The 18,308-nt window shown below is 41.4% G+C and overlaps 1 protein-coding gene across 7 annotated transcripts in view; it reads right to left on the reverse strand.

Annotated features, from left to right (window-relative positions):
• The window catches only part of LOC128625418 (coiled-coil domain-containing protein 60-like), a 22,660-nt gene extending 5,972 nt beyond the window's left edge, over positions 1-16,688 (reverse strand). For 4 of the 7 annotated variants that reach the window (XR_008388940.1, XR_008388939.1, XM_053653682.1 and 1 more), the window contains exons 1-9: positions 16,386-16,688; positions 14,064-14,141; positions 13,617-13,693; positions 8,515-8,679; positions 8,209-8,337; positions 5,269-5,373; positions 3,754-3,844; positions 3,278-3,473; positions 1-28 (exon numbers count right to left, since the gene is read on the reverse strand). The exon at positions 1-28 is cut by the window's left edge and continues 66 nt beyond it. Coding sequence is in view for 5 of the 7 variants with exons in the window: in XM_053653682.1 (XP_053509657.1) it covers positions 1-28; positions 3,278-3,473; positions 3,754-3,844; positions 5,269-5,373; positions 8,209-8,337; positions 8,515-8,679; positions 13,617-13,693; positions 14,064-14,141; positions 16,386-16,538 (1,022 nt within the window). In the remaining 2 variants the exon portion in view is untranslated. The remainder of the gene's footprint in view (positions 29-3,277; positions 3,474-3,753; positions 3,845-5,268; positions 5,374-8,208; positions 8,338-8,514; positions 8,680-13,616; positions 13,694-14,063; positions 14,142-16,385) is intronic. The other 3 variants (XM_053653683.1, XM_053653685.1, XM_053653684.1) reach the window with 3 other exon arrangements.
• Between the last annotated feature and the right edge of the window lie 1,620 nt (positions 16,689-18,308).

Consider the following 18,308-nt stretch of genomic DNA (forward strand, 5'->3'; position numbering starts at 1 on the left):
TGAACTTCATCCAGCAGCGTCTGCAAGTCTGACACACACACACACACACACACACACACACACACACACACACACACACACACACACACGCGCGCGGCTGTGCGGTACCCAGATGTTTCTAGGGCAGTAAAGTCTCTAATCAAACACACATTGTAACGTTTAGTAATAAATGGAAATGAAGGATCAGTACAAGCTCTAATTTAAAACCCAAAACGGCCACCCTAAACTATTCACTCAGAGGTGGTGTTTACGGTGTAACAGCAGAGCTCTGTGAAGACTCCAGGAAAAAACAAACAGCCACACACCAGGGGGAAAAAAAAAACAAAAACGTGTGTGTGTGTGTGGTAGGGGTGAAGACACCAGGAAATGGAAAGAAGGAAAAGTACAGTTAAATGTCAGAAAGACACCTGGAAGACCTCAGGAGGACACGACAGGAAAAATCTGTGAAGACGGGAAGAAACCCAGGAAACAGCAAAAAGGAAACACAGTGAAAGAAAACCAGGAAGACACAAAGGAAAATGTACAATGTCAGGAAGATGCCTGGTAGACCTCAGGAAACAAAACAGGAAATTACAGGGGGGAAATGACAAACAAGCAAACAAACAAACAAACAAACAACAGGAAGACATCAGCAAAAAATAACAGGAAGACACAACGGAAACCAGGAAGGTACAAGGGAAAACAACAACAAGAACAACAACAGGAAGACACTAGGGAAACCAGGACGGTACAAGGGAAAACAACAACAACAACAACAACAGGAAGACACTAAGGAAACCAGGACGGTACAAGGGAAAACAACAACAACAACAACAGGAAGACACTAGGGAAACCAGGAAGGTACAAGGGAAAACAACAACAACAACAACAGGAAGACACTAGGGAAACCAGGAAGGTACAAGGGAAAACAACAACAACAACGACAACGACAACAACAGGAAGACACTAGGGAAACCAGGAAGGTACAAGGGAAAACAACAACAACAACGACAACGACAACAACAGGAAGACACTAGGGAAACCAGGAAGGTACAAGGGAAAACAACAACAACAACAACAACAACAGGAAGACACTAGGGAAACCAGGAAGGTACAAGGGAAAACAACAACAACAACGACAACGACAACAACAGGAAGACACTAGGGAAACCAGGAAGGTACAAGGGAAAACAACAACAACAACAACAACAACAGGAAGACACTAGGGAAACCAGGAAGGTACAAGGGAAAACAACAACAACAACAACAGGAAGACACTAGGGAAACCAGGAAGGTACAAGGGAAGACAACAACAATAACAACAACAACAACAGGAAGACACTAAGGAAAGAACAGTAAGATGTCGGAAAGATACTTGGTTGACCTCAGGAAATAAACCAGGAAAAATAAAACCGGGGGGGGGGGGGGTCAGGAAACAAATAACAGGAAGACACAAGGCAAAGAATGAAGGAAAATAAATGAAGGGGGAAAACAGTGAAATTCTGTAAAAACACCAGGAGGAAATCAGAAAATTAACAAGAAGGCACCATGGAAGTAAAAAAAGAGGAAGACCCAAGAAAAAAGAATAATAAAATGTCAGAAAGACGCTTGGTAGACCTGAGGAAACAAAAACAGGAAAAAAAAAAAACCAGGAAGACAGGAAAATCCCAAGAAGAGACAACAGGAAGACATCAGGAAAAACTACAGGAAAACATGAAGAATACCATTGGTTAGAAAATGAAAATGAAAGAACACCAGTAAGACACGGGGAAAACACCAGGAAATAGTCCAGGAAGAAATCATTAAACGGTAAGAAAACACCTGAAAAGCACAAAGAGGACACGGTATACAGAGTAATCACAACCGGACAAAAAACAAATTATGAAGCAGTGCTGCACACAGCAATAAGAGCAGGAAGGAAACAGGAAGTGAGTACAGTGGAAAACCAGGAAGTAGACAAAACAAAGTGTATATTGTGATACAAATATACACAATAAATACAAAATGTTTATAGATAACTATAACATAATAATGATACGTCACTAAACCGAGACATTACTGTTTAAAGTTCATATTAATGGGATGTAAAATAATCATGATGTTAGCTCGCCCTCTGCTGGTCAACATCTGTAACACACGTTAACTGTAACGTTATTGGTTAAGCACAAGTCTGATCATCAGAGAACAAAATCAGTTTATTAATATTAATATTTAGAAGAGCTATAATTCCATATCCAAGAATTTCAATAACATTAGGAGAAATTACACATCTTCACAGAGTTTTAGAGAATGTGCTCTCTCTCTCTCTCTCTCTCTCTCTCTCTCTCTCACACACACACACACACATACACATGAAAACGTGTAATAACCTTGATGAATTGAGCTTCATTACTCTCTTGTCGATTTAATATCTAATAAAAACGAGTATAAGACTTTCATCTGGCTCATTACTCACATTTATATCAAACTCTATTATGAGGTTTTATTTTTTTACTCAAACATTAGACAGATAGGATGTATGGATGCATGACCATCCCAGTCCCCTGACCTGAACCCCATAGAAAACCTGTGGGGTGAACTGAAGAGGAGAGTCCACCAGCGTGGACCTTGAAATGTGAAGGATCTGGAGAGGTTCTGTATGGAGGAACGCTCTCAGATCCCTCGCCATGTATTCTCCAACCTCATCAGGCGTTATAGGAGAAGACTCAGAGCTGTTATCTTGGTGAAGGGAGCTAGCACAAAGTATTGACTAAAAGGGTGCCAATAATTGTTGCACACCTATATTTAACAAAGATATATTTTTTTGCTAAACCCGTGTTGTCTTTGCAATTGTTTGCTATCCATGAGAGTGGAGTATTTTTTGTGATTTTTAAAGAATTTCACAGACTTCTTTGCTCGTATTTATGAAGGGTGCCAATATTATTGGAGGGCACTGTATAGATGGATAGATAGACAGATAGGCAGGATGTATAGATGGATAGACAGACAGACAGGCAGGCAGACAAATAGACAAGATGTATAGATGGATAGATAGACAGGCAGGCAGACAGGAAAGACAGAGAGAGAGAGAGATTGACAGACAGATATACAGATGTTATCTTGCAGCTGCTCTCTGCTGTTCAACATCTGTAACACAATTTAACTTCCTGAACACTCCTTATGCATAGGCATTCCGAGAAACATGACTTTTGACCCCTGTGGGTTTATAACATTATGGTTTCCTGTTTTGAGGAACACACACACACACACACACACACACACACACACACACACACACTCTCACGCACACACGACCTACATGTAGAAACAGGAGGATCCGTCTCTGACATCACCACACTCGGACACTCGCTCTCTTCACCTGAAAAAGGGACATCACAGGAGGACACGTTGCCTAGCAATGAGGTTGTTAACACAGATGATGACACAGCACTGAGGGCTGAGGACTTGTGGGTAAGAGAGGTGACGCGAGACAGTCTGATTACAGGACGCAGAGACTGAGAGAGAGAGAGAGAGAGAGAGAGAGAGAGAGAGAATATACCAGTGCTACACTTTTACAATTAACACAAACCATATGAATGATTATTATCATTATATTACAATCAATCATTTCTATCTATCTTTCTATCTATCTATCTATCTAGCTAGCTAGCTAGCTAGCTAGCTATCTTTATTTGTGTGTGTATGTGTGTGTGTGTGTGTGTGTGTGTGTGTGTGTTGGGAGTGATGAACTATGGGATGACTTTCAGGTCAGTGAGTGAGACAGAGATAGAAGACCTTTGGTGGAGAGATGAATCGCTCCCACTTGGCCTGAATCAACTTCTCTCTATTCACAGCCTTCAGAGTGTTTCTGCTTCGCCCCAGATCCCTGAGAGAGAGAGAGAGAGAGAGAGAGAGAGACACACACACACACACACACGAGAGACAGAGAATAAGCGAGAGAGAGTCGTACAGTAGGAGACAAAGAGAGAGGCAGACATTAAGATAGGGAGAGAGAGAGAGAGAGAGAGAGAGAGAGAGAGAGAGAGAGAGAGCAAGTACAGTCCAGTACAAAGTGTTTGTTATACAAAGTCCAGTACAAAGACAATGTTATAAATGTTGTAAACCAAATATAAAGGCTATGGCTGCCACCAGGGGGCGTACTCCTACTGTACTCACACTGTGAACATTAACACAGGACACTTCCTGAAAGCATTGGAAAAGCAAGGCCAATTCTTTTGTTTTCGCTATACACTGAATACATTTGTGCTTGAGATCAAAAGATGAATATGAGACAACAGATCAGAATTTCAGCTTTCATTTCCTCATATTTACATCTAGTTGTGTTAAACAACTTAGAACACGGCATCTTTTGTTTGAACTAAGTGTACTAACAGCCAGACATCGAAAAGGTCGGCCAAGGAAACCCAAAAACAGTCAGTGGCATCACCGACAACCTCCGCAGCGCAGAGGTGAAGGTATCACAATCCACCGTTTGAAGAACACTTTGAGAGCAGTACGAATCGGAAAGCCAGATTGGAATCGGTGAGGAAATACAGAGACGAGCCGCGAAAGTTCTGGATCCGAGATGAACCTCTACCAAAGTGATGGAAAGGCCAAAGTGTGGAGAAAGAAAGGATCTGCTCATGATCCTGAACAGACGATCTCATCAGTCTAGCATGGTGGAGGTAGCGTCAAGGCTTGGGGCTTTGCACAGCAGCTTCTGGAACATTCTCACTAATCTTTATCGATGATGGAACTCATGACGGTAGCAGAAACAAACAACTGTCTGCCAATTTACAGGAAAAATGCATCCAAATTAACTGGGAGGAACTTCATCGTGCAGCAAGACGACGATACGAAACACACTGCCGACTCAACAAAAAACAAACGAATTGACCTTGCCGTTCCAGTACTTTTCGAAGGGACCATATATACACACAAGCACTTTGCTTTTGTGACTTGAAGCTAAACTGAAGCTAAAGAACACACACACACACATACCTACCTACACACCCACACACACTTCATAAAGCTCCTACACTCATTATATTCACTCTGGACTCCGAGGTCACAGTGTTATTAAGGTCAGTGTTCAGCCTCAGGGAGGAAGTGCAGTGTGTTACTGTGAGTTAGACTCACACTGAGTCCCAAACACACACTCAACACTCTAAATCAACAACACGCTCATGATGAACAAACACTCTAACGCTAACTAAAAAAAACAGAAGACACGTTTTGCATTTCATACCTTAAACACACCAAAAAACCATTATATTCTTCTCATATCTAACGTTATGACTGGAATCATACTTAGCATCCCAGCAGGAATCCACAGGTCCGAATTTTCCAGAACGTTCCAGAGTCAGAGCCTCCAACAACCAGCACAGACAGCACAGCTGCCGAGACACATGTTCCCTACAAGAACACAGAGCAGAACACGCATTACATCTCAAATCCCTGTGCAGTATACACATTTATACCACAGAAATCATTCTGATCGATCAGACGGATCCGGGTTTATACTAACGTGCTCGTTCTAATACACTATCGTTTCTATAGTCAAGGTTAACACCCTGTGCATGGCGGACACGCCACTTAAACGAATGTAAAAATGTGTGTGATTTCTCGTATGGTGAATTTTCCTGAAAAGACACTGAAGGAGTCTCCAGTGTCAGCGCTTTTTAACAGTCAGTGGTAAAGCTTTCATTTGAACATTTCTGAATCTTCAGGACAGGTAACACGGCACGCTGTGTTTTATAAACGTCAAGAGAGAAAATAGAGAGGCTGGTGAGGGAACCACTGGTTATCGCTGCTGTAATGTAAGTAGTAACAGGGACTGGTTTGGCAGACGTCCCAAAACAGTAAACGTAACTACGATAATTGGATAATAAACTACATAACTAGGCCACAAGTGAGATATTATATTATACTATATTATACAGTTTCTCATTCAAGACAGCTAAATACCTAAATCAGAATAAGCTATTTTTTTGCAAAAATGACACATGATGGGCCGTCCTGTTATCGGAAAATAATCCGCACGGGGGTGGTGAGATGAAGCGGAGATACTGTTAGCACTCCGAAGTTAATCATGTTCCAATAACAGCACGTCACGATGAGCATTATTCCTTTTACACCACAACAACTTGCCAACAATTAGAATTTTTTTTTAAAAATAAGTAATAATAGAATAAGTTCCTGTTCCCTCACTAGCCCCCCCCCCCCCATCCCCCCTTCCTCTGGAAGTCAATAAGACAAAAACAAATCCGGGAAAAGACTCTCTGGGGGGGTGGCGGGGGGGGGGGGGGGGAGCTGGCACTGGAGACTCCTTCCATAAATGATGTTTCATAATCATCTCTGTACATAAAATCACCAAATTAAATAATCATATTTACATTTGACAGATAATTTTAGCATATTATCATATTGTTTATTGCATTATTGTATTGGGAAAAATAGACATTACCATGCAATACCACCACAGTCCACTGGGGGCAGCAGCTCGAAGAAAACCACTGACCTACACCATATCATGCACCTTAACATTATGTTTATAACAAGTAGTTTGTATATATATATGTGTGTGTGTATGTGTGTGTATGTGTGTGTGTGTGTGTGTGTGTATACATACATACATACATACACACACAGTAAATATTCTGTATTTATTCTAGGGGAAGATTGGTGGCCCCTACTTAAATAATACAGTCTGGTCTGCCTCTTATGGCACTGGTGACCTAATGTTCCTTTTGCATTCTGGTGGAGGTACATCACTGACATGTGGAGAGAAAAAAAACCAGCAACCAAAGAAAGAAAAAAAGAAAGAAAAGCATTTGAGGTGAGCTTGCTCTAATTTTTGAGCATTAGAGCAAGCTAATAGGTCATCGTTCTCCGCTAAGTTAGCTATTAGCTATTCACGAAAGCTTTTAGCACCGTTGGCCGTCGGGCCATCAAGGAAATGTCTGTGTCCGTTATTTTCTTTTCCTTTCAGTTCTACTCTAGTAGGGGTGCGCTGCTTGGCTCTTTGTAACTCTTGGGCTGAAATTGCGTCTCACTCCAATGAATCGTCCACACAAAAGCCAACACGGTTCTGTGTGTGTGAAACATGGCTGAATAAAAGACCAGCAATTTCTCTCAAAGTGCTTTTTTTAAGAAATGTCTCTTTTGTGAAATTATCCGAGACTGAGATATTTGCCTGCGGTTTTTATTCCTAAGTGTTTTAGAGTACACACACACACACACACACACACACACACACACACACACACACTATTTGAAAGCGCTGCAATCAAATGCAGCAACAAAACACCCACTTATGTTTTCAGCATTTAAATCCTCAGTGTAAGCACTTCAGAGAGAAACGTCACCGAAGCCCAGAAAGACAATTAGGAAGTGTGTAGGCTTATGTAAAAAGTGTGTTACACCAAGAGAAAGAGAGAGAGAGAGAGAGAGAGAGAGAGAGAGATGGAAAGACAGAAAAACAGAAAGAAGAAGAGAGGAGAAAAAGAGAGACATAGGAAGAGAAAGATGAAAAGACACATGAGCAAAAGAGATGAGAAAGACAGCGGGGAAAAAGACAGGAGGAGAAAGATGGACAGAGGAGAGAGGCACGCGAGAGCAAGAGATTAGAGAAAGACACGGTGAGAGGAAGAGATGGAGAGAGAGAGAAAGACACAGTAAGATGGAGGAGTGGACGGCGCGAGAAAGAAAGACATGGGAAGAGAACGATGGAGAGACAGACACATGAGGGAGACCCAGTGAGACAGGAAGAGATGGAGAAAATAAGAGAGACAGATAAAAAGACGGAGAGAGACATGAGAGAAAGAGATGAAGAAAGAAAAAAACAGCAAGACAAAGAGATGGAGAGAGAGAGAGACACGGGAAGAGAAAGATGAAGAGACACATGGGAGAACGAAATGAAGATAAAGACACAGTGAGACAGATAGAGCTGGAGAGAGATATAGAGACACTGGAAGATAATGATGGAGAGAGAGAGAAACATAAGAGGAAGAAATGAAAAAAAGATAGTGAGACAAAGAGGTAAAGAGAGTAAGACAGCCATAAGAAGAGAAAGATGGAGAGAGAGAGAGAGAGATGAGAGAAAGAGAAAGACAGACAATGACAGACAGAATTCAATGAAAAAAATTAGAGAGAAAGAAATCAAGCAAGGAAAAGAGGAAAAGAGGTTATGAGAGAAAGAATGAGTGAGAACGTTAGGGAGAAAGTAAGAATAAAAAGTGGAATTCTTACTCTGATAGCTTCTGTGGCTGATCTGAAGTCAGTGATTGGTGGACCGGAGTAAAGGGGCGGAGTCGTTGGCCCCACCCCTTGTTGCTCTGCCTCCAGGATGATGAGGAGACTCCTCCTTTAACAGATCTTCTGGATAGAAAACAGTATTTGTGTATATAGATGCAATCATCATCATCTTCATCTCAGTGAAGACCCACATAAGCAGTCCTGATGGAAATGAGTCCCTTCCCATAATCCCACACTCATACCTTTCCTAATAAAATCCAACAAAAAATCTGGTATTTTAACGGTTAACGGTAACATTACCTCTCCTCCTCATTCTCCATCTCAGAGTCAGAGATGGAGGATGGATGATGAAGATCGGTGCGTCTCCTCTCTTCTTTCTTCCTCCTCTTTTCATTCTTCTGCTCTTCCTGCTCCTGGAGGAGTTGAAAATAACTACTGCCCTGCTTGACTGCTGAAACCATCTTCCTGAGGGACACACGGTAAACATTACATTTCTTAAACAAGATTCCAGCAAGAACATTGTTCTAGAACCATATACTGGATGCTAGATGAAATAACAACCATTGACAGATTCACCAGTGGACTACAAACATCATCAAATAGCAACATTCCCTATCTCACTCCAACATTTTCCATCAAACACCAACACGCAACAACACACGCTCTAGAATTCCCTATCTTACGCCAACAGTGTCCATCAAACACCAACATTCTCCATCAAATACCTCCACCATCCACCAATAAGCACCAGTACATTCTCCATGAGACATCAACACACACCACCAAACACCAACATTCCCAATCTCACGCCAACATTTTCCATCAAAACACCAACATTGTCCATCAAATACCTCCACGATCCACCAATAACCACCGGTACATTCTCCATGAGACATCATTCATCATCAAACACCACAATTTGCAATTAAACATCAGCATTCATCAATATTCAGCATCAACCACCACCATTCATCAGTAAACACCAACACCATGAGACACCAACACACACATGTACACCCAACACACCCACCATCAAGCACCAGTAATCACCAACAAGCACCAAAATTTATCATATGCCAACATTCACATCTCATGCCAACATTTTCCATCAAACACCTACCAATAAACACTAACATTCTTCCGACACTAACATTTCCATGTACACTCCAGCATTCAATACACCCTGACAAAATCTCCCAAATTTCACACACCAACCATCCAACCATCAAACACCACATCATTCATAATCACACCAGCATTCAATACACACCATCAAATACCAACATTCCGCATCAAACACCACCATTAACATCTCGCACCAACATTTCCCATCAAACACCCACCAATAAACATGAACATTCTTCAGACACTAACTTTCATTTACACTCCAGCATTCAAACGGACTCTCGAACATTTCAACCACCAACATTCACCATTAAACACCAACTCTCATCAAACACCACATCATTCATCTTCAAACAACAAGAGTCTAATAGCAGCACTGACCACCATTCACATCATTTGACCATTTTCCCTCAAATATTTACCAATAAACATGAACTTTCTCTAATAAACACCAAGATTCATAATTAAACACAAAAATTCTCCATCCAAAAGCAACACCCCTCATCACACCCACAATACCGCTGTCCATACATCCACAATACTTCTGTACTATGTCTTCTTATAATATTAGGCCTCATGCTGAGAAGGTCATTTCACTGAGTGAAAGCAGAGCAGAAATTTCCAGAAACTGCAGTGCAGATAATAAAAGCCAAATGAACGCTGGAGGTAAAGAAAGCAGCGACCCACATAAACAGTAAACTCATTCTATTTTGACAGGATAAAAAAGCCAGCCGCAGTAATTGTGTTTTCCTTCTTTAAAATGCCAGACCACCCTGGCTTTGGCATGCATAATTCACAATTCTGGAATCCATCAGTGACTGTCATAAATGTCATCCATTTTGTGATGCCCAGAGAGGAAAAGAGAGAAAGAGAGAGAATGAGAGAGAGAGAGGCCTGCTGAGAAACAGTGTGTTTTATTCTTCCACATGGACGGACGAAATGCCAGCTCTGATGCCTGCCAGGCATACACTAGGCACAAGAATGGAAGAAAAATAGAAACTGAGAGAGCAGAGGGACCGGTGTGAAAATAGAGAGATTTGGGGTAAAAAAAAAATCTATACATATGCTATGTTATATATAGCCTATTGCCTGTCTACAATTTGTTCACGAGAAGCATAATAACTTAAATGTTTCATGATGAATGCTGGTGTTTCATGGTGAACGTTGGTGTGTAATAGTGAATGTTGGTGTTCATTGATTAATGTTGTTGTAGGTGTTTCATGGTGGTGTTTGATGGTGAGTGTTGGTGTTTGATGGCAAATGTTGGTGTTTGATAGAGAATGTTGGTGTTTGTTGATGAATGTTGGCGTTGGTGTTTGATGGTGAATGGTAGTGTTAGATGGGTAGTGGTGGTATTTGATGGTGATTGTTGGTGTTTGATAGAGAATGTTGGTGTTTGTTGATGAATGTTGGCGTTGGTGTTTGATGGTGAATGGTAGTGTTAGATGGGTAGTGGTGGTATTTGATGGTGAGTGTTGGTGTTTGATAGAGAATGTTGGTGTTTGTTGATGAATGTTGGCGTTGGTGTTTGATGGTGAATGGTAGTGTTAGATGGGTAGTGGTGGTATTTGATGGTGATTGTTGGTGTTTGATAGAGAATGTTGGTGTTTGTTGATGAATGTTGGCGTTGGTGTTTGATGGTGAATGGTAGTGTTAGATGGGTAGTGGTGGTATTTGATGGTGATTGTTGGTGTGTAATAGTGAATGTTGGTGTTTGTTGATGAATGTTGGCGTTGGTGTTTGATGGTGAATGGTAGTGTTAGATGGGTAATGGTGGTATTTGATGGTGAGTGTTGGTGTTTGATAGAGAATGTTGGTGTTTGTTGATGAATGTTGGCGTTGGTGTTTGATGGTGAATGGTAGTGTTAGATGGGTAGTGGTGGTATTTGATGGTGATTGTTGGTGTTTGATAGAGAATGTTGGTGTTTGTTGATGAATGTTGGCATTGGTGTTTGATGGTGAATGGTAGTGTTAGATGGGTAATGGTGGTATTTGATGGTGAGTGTTGGTGTTTGATAGAGAATGTTGGTGTTTGTTGATGAATGTTGGCGTTGGTGTTTGATGGTGAATGGTAGTGTTAGATGGGTAGTGGTGGTATTTGATGGTGAATGTTGGTGTTTGATAGAGAATGTTGGTGTTTGTTGATGAATGTTGGCGTTGGTGTTTGATGGTGAATGGTAGTGTTAGATGGGTAATGGTGGTATTTGATGGTGATTGTTGGTGTTTGATAGAGAATGTTGGTGTTTGTTGATGAATGTTGGCGTTGGTGTTTGATGGTGAATGGTAGTGTTAGATGGGTAGTGGTGGTATTTGATGGTGAGTGTTGGTGTTTGATAGAGAATGCTGGTGTTTGTTGAATGTTGGCGTTGGTGTTTGATGGTGAATGGTAGTGTTAGATGGGTAGTGGTGGTATTTGATGGTGATTGTTGGTGTTTGATAGAGAATGTTGGTGTTTGTTGATGAATGTTGGTGTTGGTGTTTGATGGTGAATGGTAGTGTTAGATGGGTAGTGGTGGTATTTGATGGTGAGTGTTGGTGTTTGATAGAGAATGCTGGTGTTTGTTGAATGTTGGCGTTGGTGTTTGATGGTGAATGGTAGTGTTAGATGGGTAGTGGTGGTATTTGATGGTGAGTGTTGGTGTTTGATAGAGAATGTTGGTGTTTGTTGATGAATGTTGGCGTTGGTGTTTGATGGTGAATGGTAGTGTTAGATGGGTAGTGGTGGTATTTGATGGTGAATGTTGGTGTTTGATAGAGAATGCTGGTGTTTGTTGATGAATGTTGGCGTTAGTGTTTGATGGTGAATGGTAGTGTTAGATGGGTAGTGGTGGTATTTGATGGTGAGTGTTGGTGTTTGATAGAGAATGTTGGTGTTTGTTGATGAATGTTGGCGTTGGTGTTTGATGGTGAATGGTAGTGTTAGATGGGTAGTGGTGGTATTTGATGGTGAGTGTTGGTGTTTGATAGAGAATGCTGGTGTTTGTTGATGAATGTTGGCGTTGGTGTTTGATGGTGAATGGTAGTGTTAGATGGGTAGTGGTGGTATTTGATGGTGAGTGTTGGTGTTTGATAGAGAATGTTGGTGTTTGTTGATGAATGTTGGCGTTGGTGTTTGATGGTGAATGGTAGTGTTAGATGGGTAGTGGTGGTATTTGATGGTGATTGTTGGTGTTTGATAGAGAATGCTGGTGTTTGTTGATGAATGTTGGCGTTGGTGTTTGATGGTGAATGGTAGTGTTAGATGGGTAGTGGTGGTATTTGATGGTGAGTGTTGGTGTTTGATAGAGAATGCTGGTGTTTGTTGATGAATGTTGGCGTTGGTGTTTGATGGTGAGTGTTGTATGTGTTTGATGGTGAATGTTGGTGTTTGATAGAGAATGCTGGTGTTTGTTGATGAATGTTGGTCTAGGTGTTTGATGGTGAATGATAGTGTTAGATGGGTAGTGGTAGTATTTGATGGTGAATGTGGATGTTTGATAGAGAATGGTGGTGTTTGATGATGAATGTTGGTGTTGGTGTTGGATAGTGAATGTTGGCGTAGGTGTTTGATGGTGAGTGTTGATGTTTGATAGAGAATGGTGGTGTTTGATGATGAATGTTGGTGTAGGTGTTGGATAGTGAATGTTGGCGTAGGTGTTTGATGGCGAGTGTTGATGTTTGATAGAGAATGGTGGTGTTTGTTGATGAATGTTGGTGTGGGTGTTGGATGTTAAATGTTGTTTGAGAAAAACATTTGAAGGGGAAACATATCCAGAGACTGACCAGCTAGTGTTTAGCACACATTTAAAAAAAAAAAAAAAGGGCACAAAAATGCATTAATTCCCTTAGAGGTTATGGTTGACAAGGCTGACATTCTGCCTTGACACTGAATGGCTAAAATGCTACTGAGATCAAGTTTTAAGTCCCTGAGCCGACTAGCCATCTTTTTTATGTCCTCCACATTGCAGGGCTTAGCCCTTTATTTCCAACTATTATGCTCATACTTTCAAAGGCCATTACACTTTCATTCTAGCCTAAGCGTTCGACTTGTGAGCGGGTCGAGCTGCAATGACAGGCTGACGGATGTTTCCTTCAACTCAGGAGGCCTTGAATCAAATGCAGTAGAAATTTGTGCATCATAAAGAAAAATGACAAAACCCTGCAGCAGGCATACAACAACAAACACTATTCCTACAGGAAATCTGGGTTGCTGATTATTTAATCCTCCAGCAACTGTGGCGAGCACTAAATTCAGCTAAATTATTCATGCTAACTTAGGTTTTGGCAGGAAAACCAACCTGGAGCGCCGTAGATGCTTCCAGAGGTTGTCGGTGTCTCCTCTTTTCCGAGACTTTGGCCTCTTTAGGGACATATCCTGAGAGAGAGAGAGAGAAAAGAACAGGGGAAATCATAGCAGCTTAAATTAAAAATGGTGCAAAGTAAACCATATGCACCTCATATTTAGCCTAAATGATGGATATTCATCATTGTGTTGCTCTGAATCTTAAACTTAGACAGTATTACATATACATTTTAAAAAAATAATAATAATTATCCTCAAATGACCACCAAAGTCACTGCAAGGTCACTCAGACAAGCACCCAAAGTCCCAAAGTGCAACATTCCAAGTAGAAGCTCCTCGGTCAATTAATTCCCCACGTTTTAATTATCAAAAGGTTTCACATCTCTTCACTAGATCTTCATGTACTCAGCAGACTGAGCTGTGCCTCATGCTGACCTCATACCTTACACTGCTGCATGGAGTCTGGAGGGGTCGAGTGGCAGACTCCTTCCTCAGCTATACAGATCTCTATTTTTGGCGCCTACAGAAAGAAATAATGCTGAGTCAGTTTGTGCTCACCTGTGATAATCCTGACCTGTTCAGTCATAAGGGCAGCTCTGCTGTCTGGCTTGTTTTTAAAAACCCCAGACACATACATTCTGAATTTTCAGCTAGTTTTTGTGAATTTTCTTGCCATCAATGAGTCAGTCATGGATCATGGAGAAGGACCAATGAGGGAACTTCCACCAGGGTTTTTAAAGACCACAGAGAGTCAGGACCTCGGTTTAACATCTCATATGAAAGACGGTGCTGTTTTTACAGTATAGTGTCCTCGTCACTATACTGGGACATTAGGACCCACGCAGACCACAGGGTGATCGCCCCCTGCTGGCCTCACTAATACCACTTTCAGCAGCAACCTTAGTTTTCCCCAGGAGGTCTCCCATCCAGGTACTGTCCAGACTCAACCCTGCTTAGCTTCAGTGGGAAACCCACTTTAACTCAAGCTTTAAAGCACCATGTGTTCATTGTGTGCCATATATATCTGGGGAACATGGGACCCTGGGAACATAGATACGCTCCCTAATGCTAACGTAAACTTCAGGTAGATGATGCACTGGGTCACCATCAAAATCCTCATATTAGCCTGCTAATAATTAAAAAAAACATTCAGTAGTTAGATAGTAGCTTTTGTAATCGAATATAATCTATTTAATTGAATACATATTTGACATAAACAGGACATTTCAGCTACTCGTTATACATTTATTCGTTTCCCGTACTGTTCTACCCACAAACCCTGCCACCGGGCCGTTGTCTAGAAGCGCGCCTGTATCAGTACTGTCATGTTTGTGGAAAAATGTTCGCCTGGATGTGCCAAAGGCCTTCTGGTTGACAAATGCGGCTTCTTTCAGACCGAGGTGTCTCCTCCGCCTGCTCTGTCTCTCCTCTCTTCTCCTCTCCTCTCCCCTCTCTCCCTCTCCTGACAGATGATCCTATTTGCAGTAAATCTGCTCGTGTTCAACATCGTAGCCTAGAAAGCACTCTAGGTACTACTGACCACAGAGTGTGTTAAAGTGTGCTAAAACAGCATGTCTGCTACAGTTTTACACAACGCCATGCAATAACACTGATGTATAGCTACCATGTCTCCAGGTTACTAGGAGAGGAGATGGATTAAGTGTAGAAGATAGATGCTGGGGGGAAGAAAAGTCAATGTAGGCAAGTTTGTCCACTCAGCAGCCATCTTTAGCAGTTATTTCCAGTCCTACAATACATTTGAACTTAGGCTCTATCATGCACGTACATGTATGATAGCTGTAGTCAGTATGCTTGAGTTTATGATATATATGATCATATATAAATATACCAAATGACCAAAAATTGCATCAAGTAAAAGGAGTAAGCGGTAGAGGATGGATGGATGGATGGATGGATGTATAGATTTCCTCCCCTGCTTAAATATGTCGCTTATGTCTATTTTGTTTAGATTCATGACGCTAACGTTTGGTAGGCGAAGGCGGATGCAAGTAATAACGATACAATAACGAAGGCGGATGCAAGTGCAGATTATTTTATTAAGTAAAGTGCTAGAAAAACGAAAACAACGTGAAAACAAGGACAGAAACATATGAACTGTGGTTGAGAAGGAAACGACATACAGACTACGGGTAGGCAATACTGTGGCGCGCACACACGACGACACAAGACCTTAACAACGAACGCTTAACCATCAGACACTGAACAACTGGAACTATATACTGTAGAGTGGTGCTAATCAAGGTTCAACAAGACACAGGTGAGAGCGCTTGAGACACGGGACGCGCTGGGGCTGGTGGGTAATGTAGTTCCGTGCCTCTTTTGGCGCTACCATGACGATGACATGTAATTTCATGTAATTGTAAGTCCATTTCATTAGGAGGTTTGTTGGTGAATACTTACGCAATCAAAATTTTCACAATTAAAAAAAAAAGGGGGAATTTTGGAAACTGTACTGATTTTCAGTTTCAGGTTGTAAGATGTCAAAAGTTCAGCGCTCGTAGGGGGTGAATACTTATGCAACACACTGTACCCCATTGCAAGTAACTACTTATCAACTCCACTGCTGAAAATTTACAGGTTTCTTGTCTGTTTGGTTTTTGTTTTTGTTTTTTTAACAGTGGAATGATCAGGGGTAGGACACTAGTTCCTTCTACACTTTCTGAAATAATAGCCTCGGAATCAAACCAACTCAAACAGGAAATAAACAACTCAACATAGACTGAAATATTGTCCGAAATACTACCTCATCCACTTCCTTAGTCTCCAGGTCAAGCATTTCCTTCACTCCACCAAACACCGCCTTCTGTTTATGGTGGAATTTCTCCCAGAATTCCTCCTTAATCCTCAAAGACTGTCCAGGGTCCAAAACCTGGCATGGTCGAACCGTCTGTGGCATTGTCCTAGGTTTTCTAATCCAAAACAATGGACAGGGTTCAAGTCAAATCAGAACAGCACATTATCTACAGAGTGCATGGAGCGCATGTGGAGCACCGCAGGCCGAATTTCTCCTGAGCACACATGTAGGCTAAAATGGCTCTGGGTCCTGTTGTGTGTCTCGTCTCCAATAGCAACAAGGCCATTTAAAACCGGTTAGAGTGGTGAAAAAAAAACATGTTTGCCTTCTGTCCAGGGGTTAAAGTGCTCAGTGAGGTTTAAAAACCAGAGCTTATCGGACATATATGCAGCATGGAAGCTGGCAAAAATATCGGAATGTAAATTCCTTCATTTGAATTATATACGTCACATTAAATCTTTTTATTTTCTCTCCCTGTGGTGTATTTAATAGATTTGCATTTTATCCAGTGGTTTTTTTTTCTTTGTTTTGAACTTGCTAGGGGTTAAGATTTGTCTTTAGAAACACAATTTGAACGTAATTCAACAATGCAGGTTTACTGTCAATTCCCAGGAAACAAATATATATATTTTTTTTGACATTTATTAAAGAAGAATTTTATTTTGTTTGATGTGTATAAAATAAAACGTGTGACATAAATTAGGGGAACAGTTCCTTAACAGTACATTGTATAGTACAGGGTGTCCCAAAAAGTCTCTATACACAGGGGGATATCAAAACGTCTTCCAAAATTTTTACATGCTTAGTTTATCCATCCATCTTCTATACCGCTTTATCCTTTTCAGCGTCACGGGGAACCTGGAGCCAATCCCAGGGAGCATGGGGTACAAGGCGGGGTACACCCTGGACAGGGTGCCAATCCATCGCAGGGCACAATCACATACACACTCACACACCCATTCATACACTACGGACCCACCAATCAGCCTACCGTGCATGTCTTTGGACTGGGGGAGGAAACCGGAGTACCTGGAGGGTGCCCCCGCGGCACGGGGAGAACATGCAAACTCCGCACACACAGGGCCACGGTGGGAATCGAACCCCCGACCCTGGAGGTGTGAGGCGAACCAAGGGCCACCGTGCGCCCTTGCTTAGTTTATATTATATAAATATATATTTACAGACAGCCTTTGAGAACGCCTTCGACTAAAGAAGAACGTATTGAAATCGCTCTCAGGGTCGGATCGGGAAGCTGTCGCAAGGTCGCCATGGACTTTAACAGGAAACATGGCGAGCATATTACACACGATTTACACGCTGTCTCCGAACTCATTAACTAATTCGAAAAGACCGGAAGTGTTAAGGACCGACCGAGAAGAAGTGGACGTCCACTGACGAAGGCACACACATAGAGCCTTATGTATGTATGGAGACTTTTGGGACACCCTGTATATTAAATTTGTTGTTGCAAAATTGCAACTGTACTTCTGACTATAAAAAAAAAAAGTAAGGTTTTCACTCGACTCACATTAGTGTATGAAATTCATATTCTAATACATTTGCAATCTTCTAAATGGCATACAGGCCAATGCCTGTGAAAACAAATATCAATCTTCCTTCCTACATTTCCGTGAAACACAAACCTTTCACATTTCATTTTCATTTAGACATTGTTACATTCCACGACGTTAAATGTAACTGTAAACGGATAAAAAGAATGATCTATTGTTCATTAATGAATCTAAATATTGACATTGGTAATTTGATTATTTTCCTCTAACAGCACGACACAGTGTGTTTTATTCCTTGCATGTTAATCTGTGGAATTTTGTTTTCACAGTGGTCCGATTTGAAAATGGGTCTGAATTAAAA

Source organism: Ictalurus furcatus, chromosome 22 (genome assembly GCF_023375685.1).
Source record: "Ictalurus furcatus strain D&B chromosome 22, Billie_1.0, whole genome shotgun sequence".
Lineage (NCBI taxonomy): Eukaryota > Metazoa > Chordata > Actinopteri > Siluriformes > Ictaluridae > Ictalurus > Ictalurus furcatus.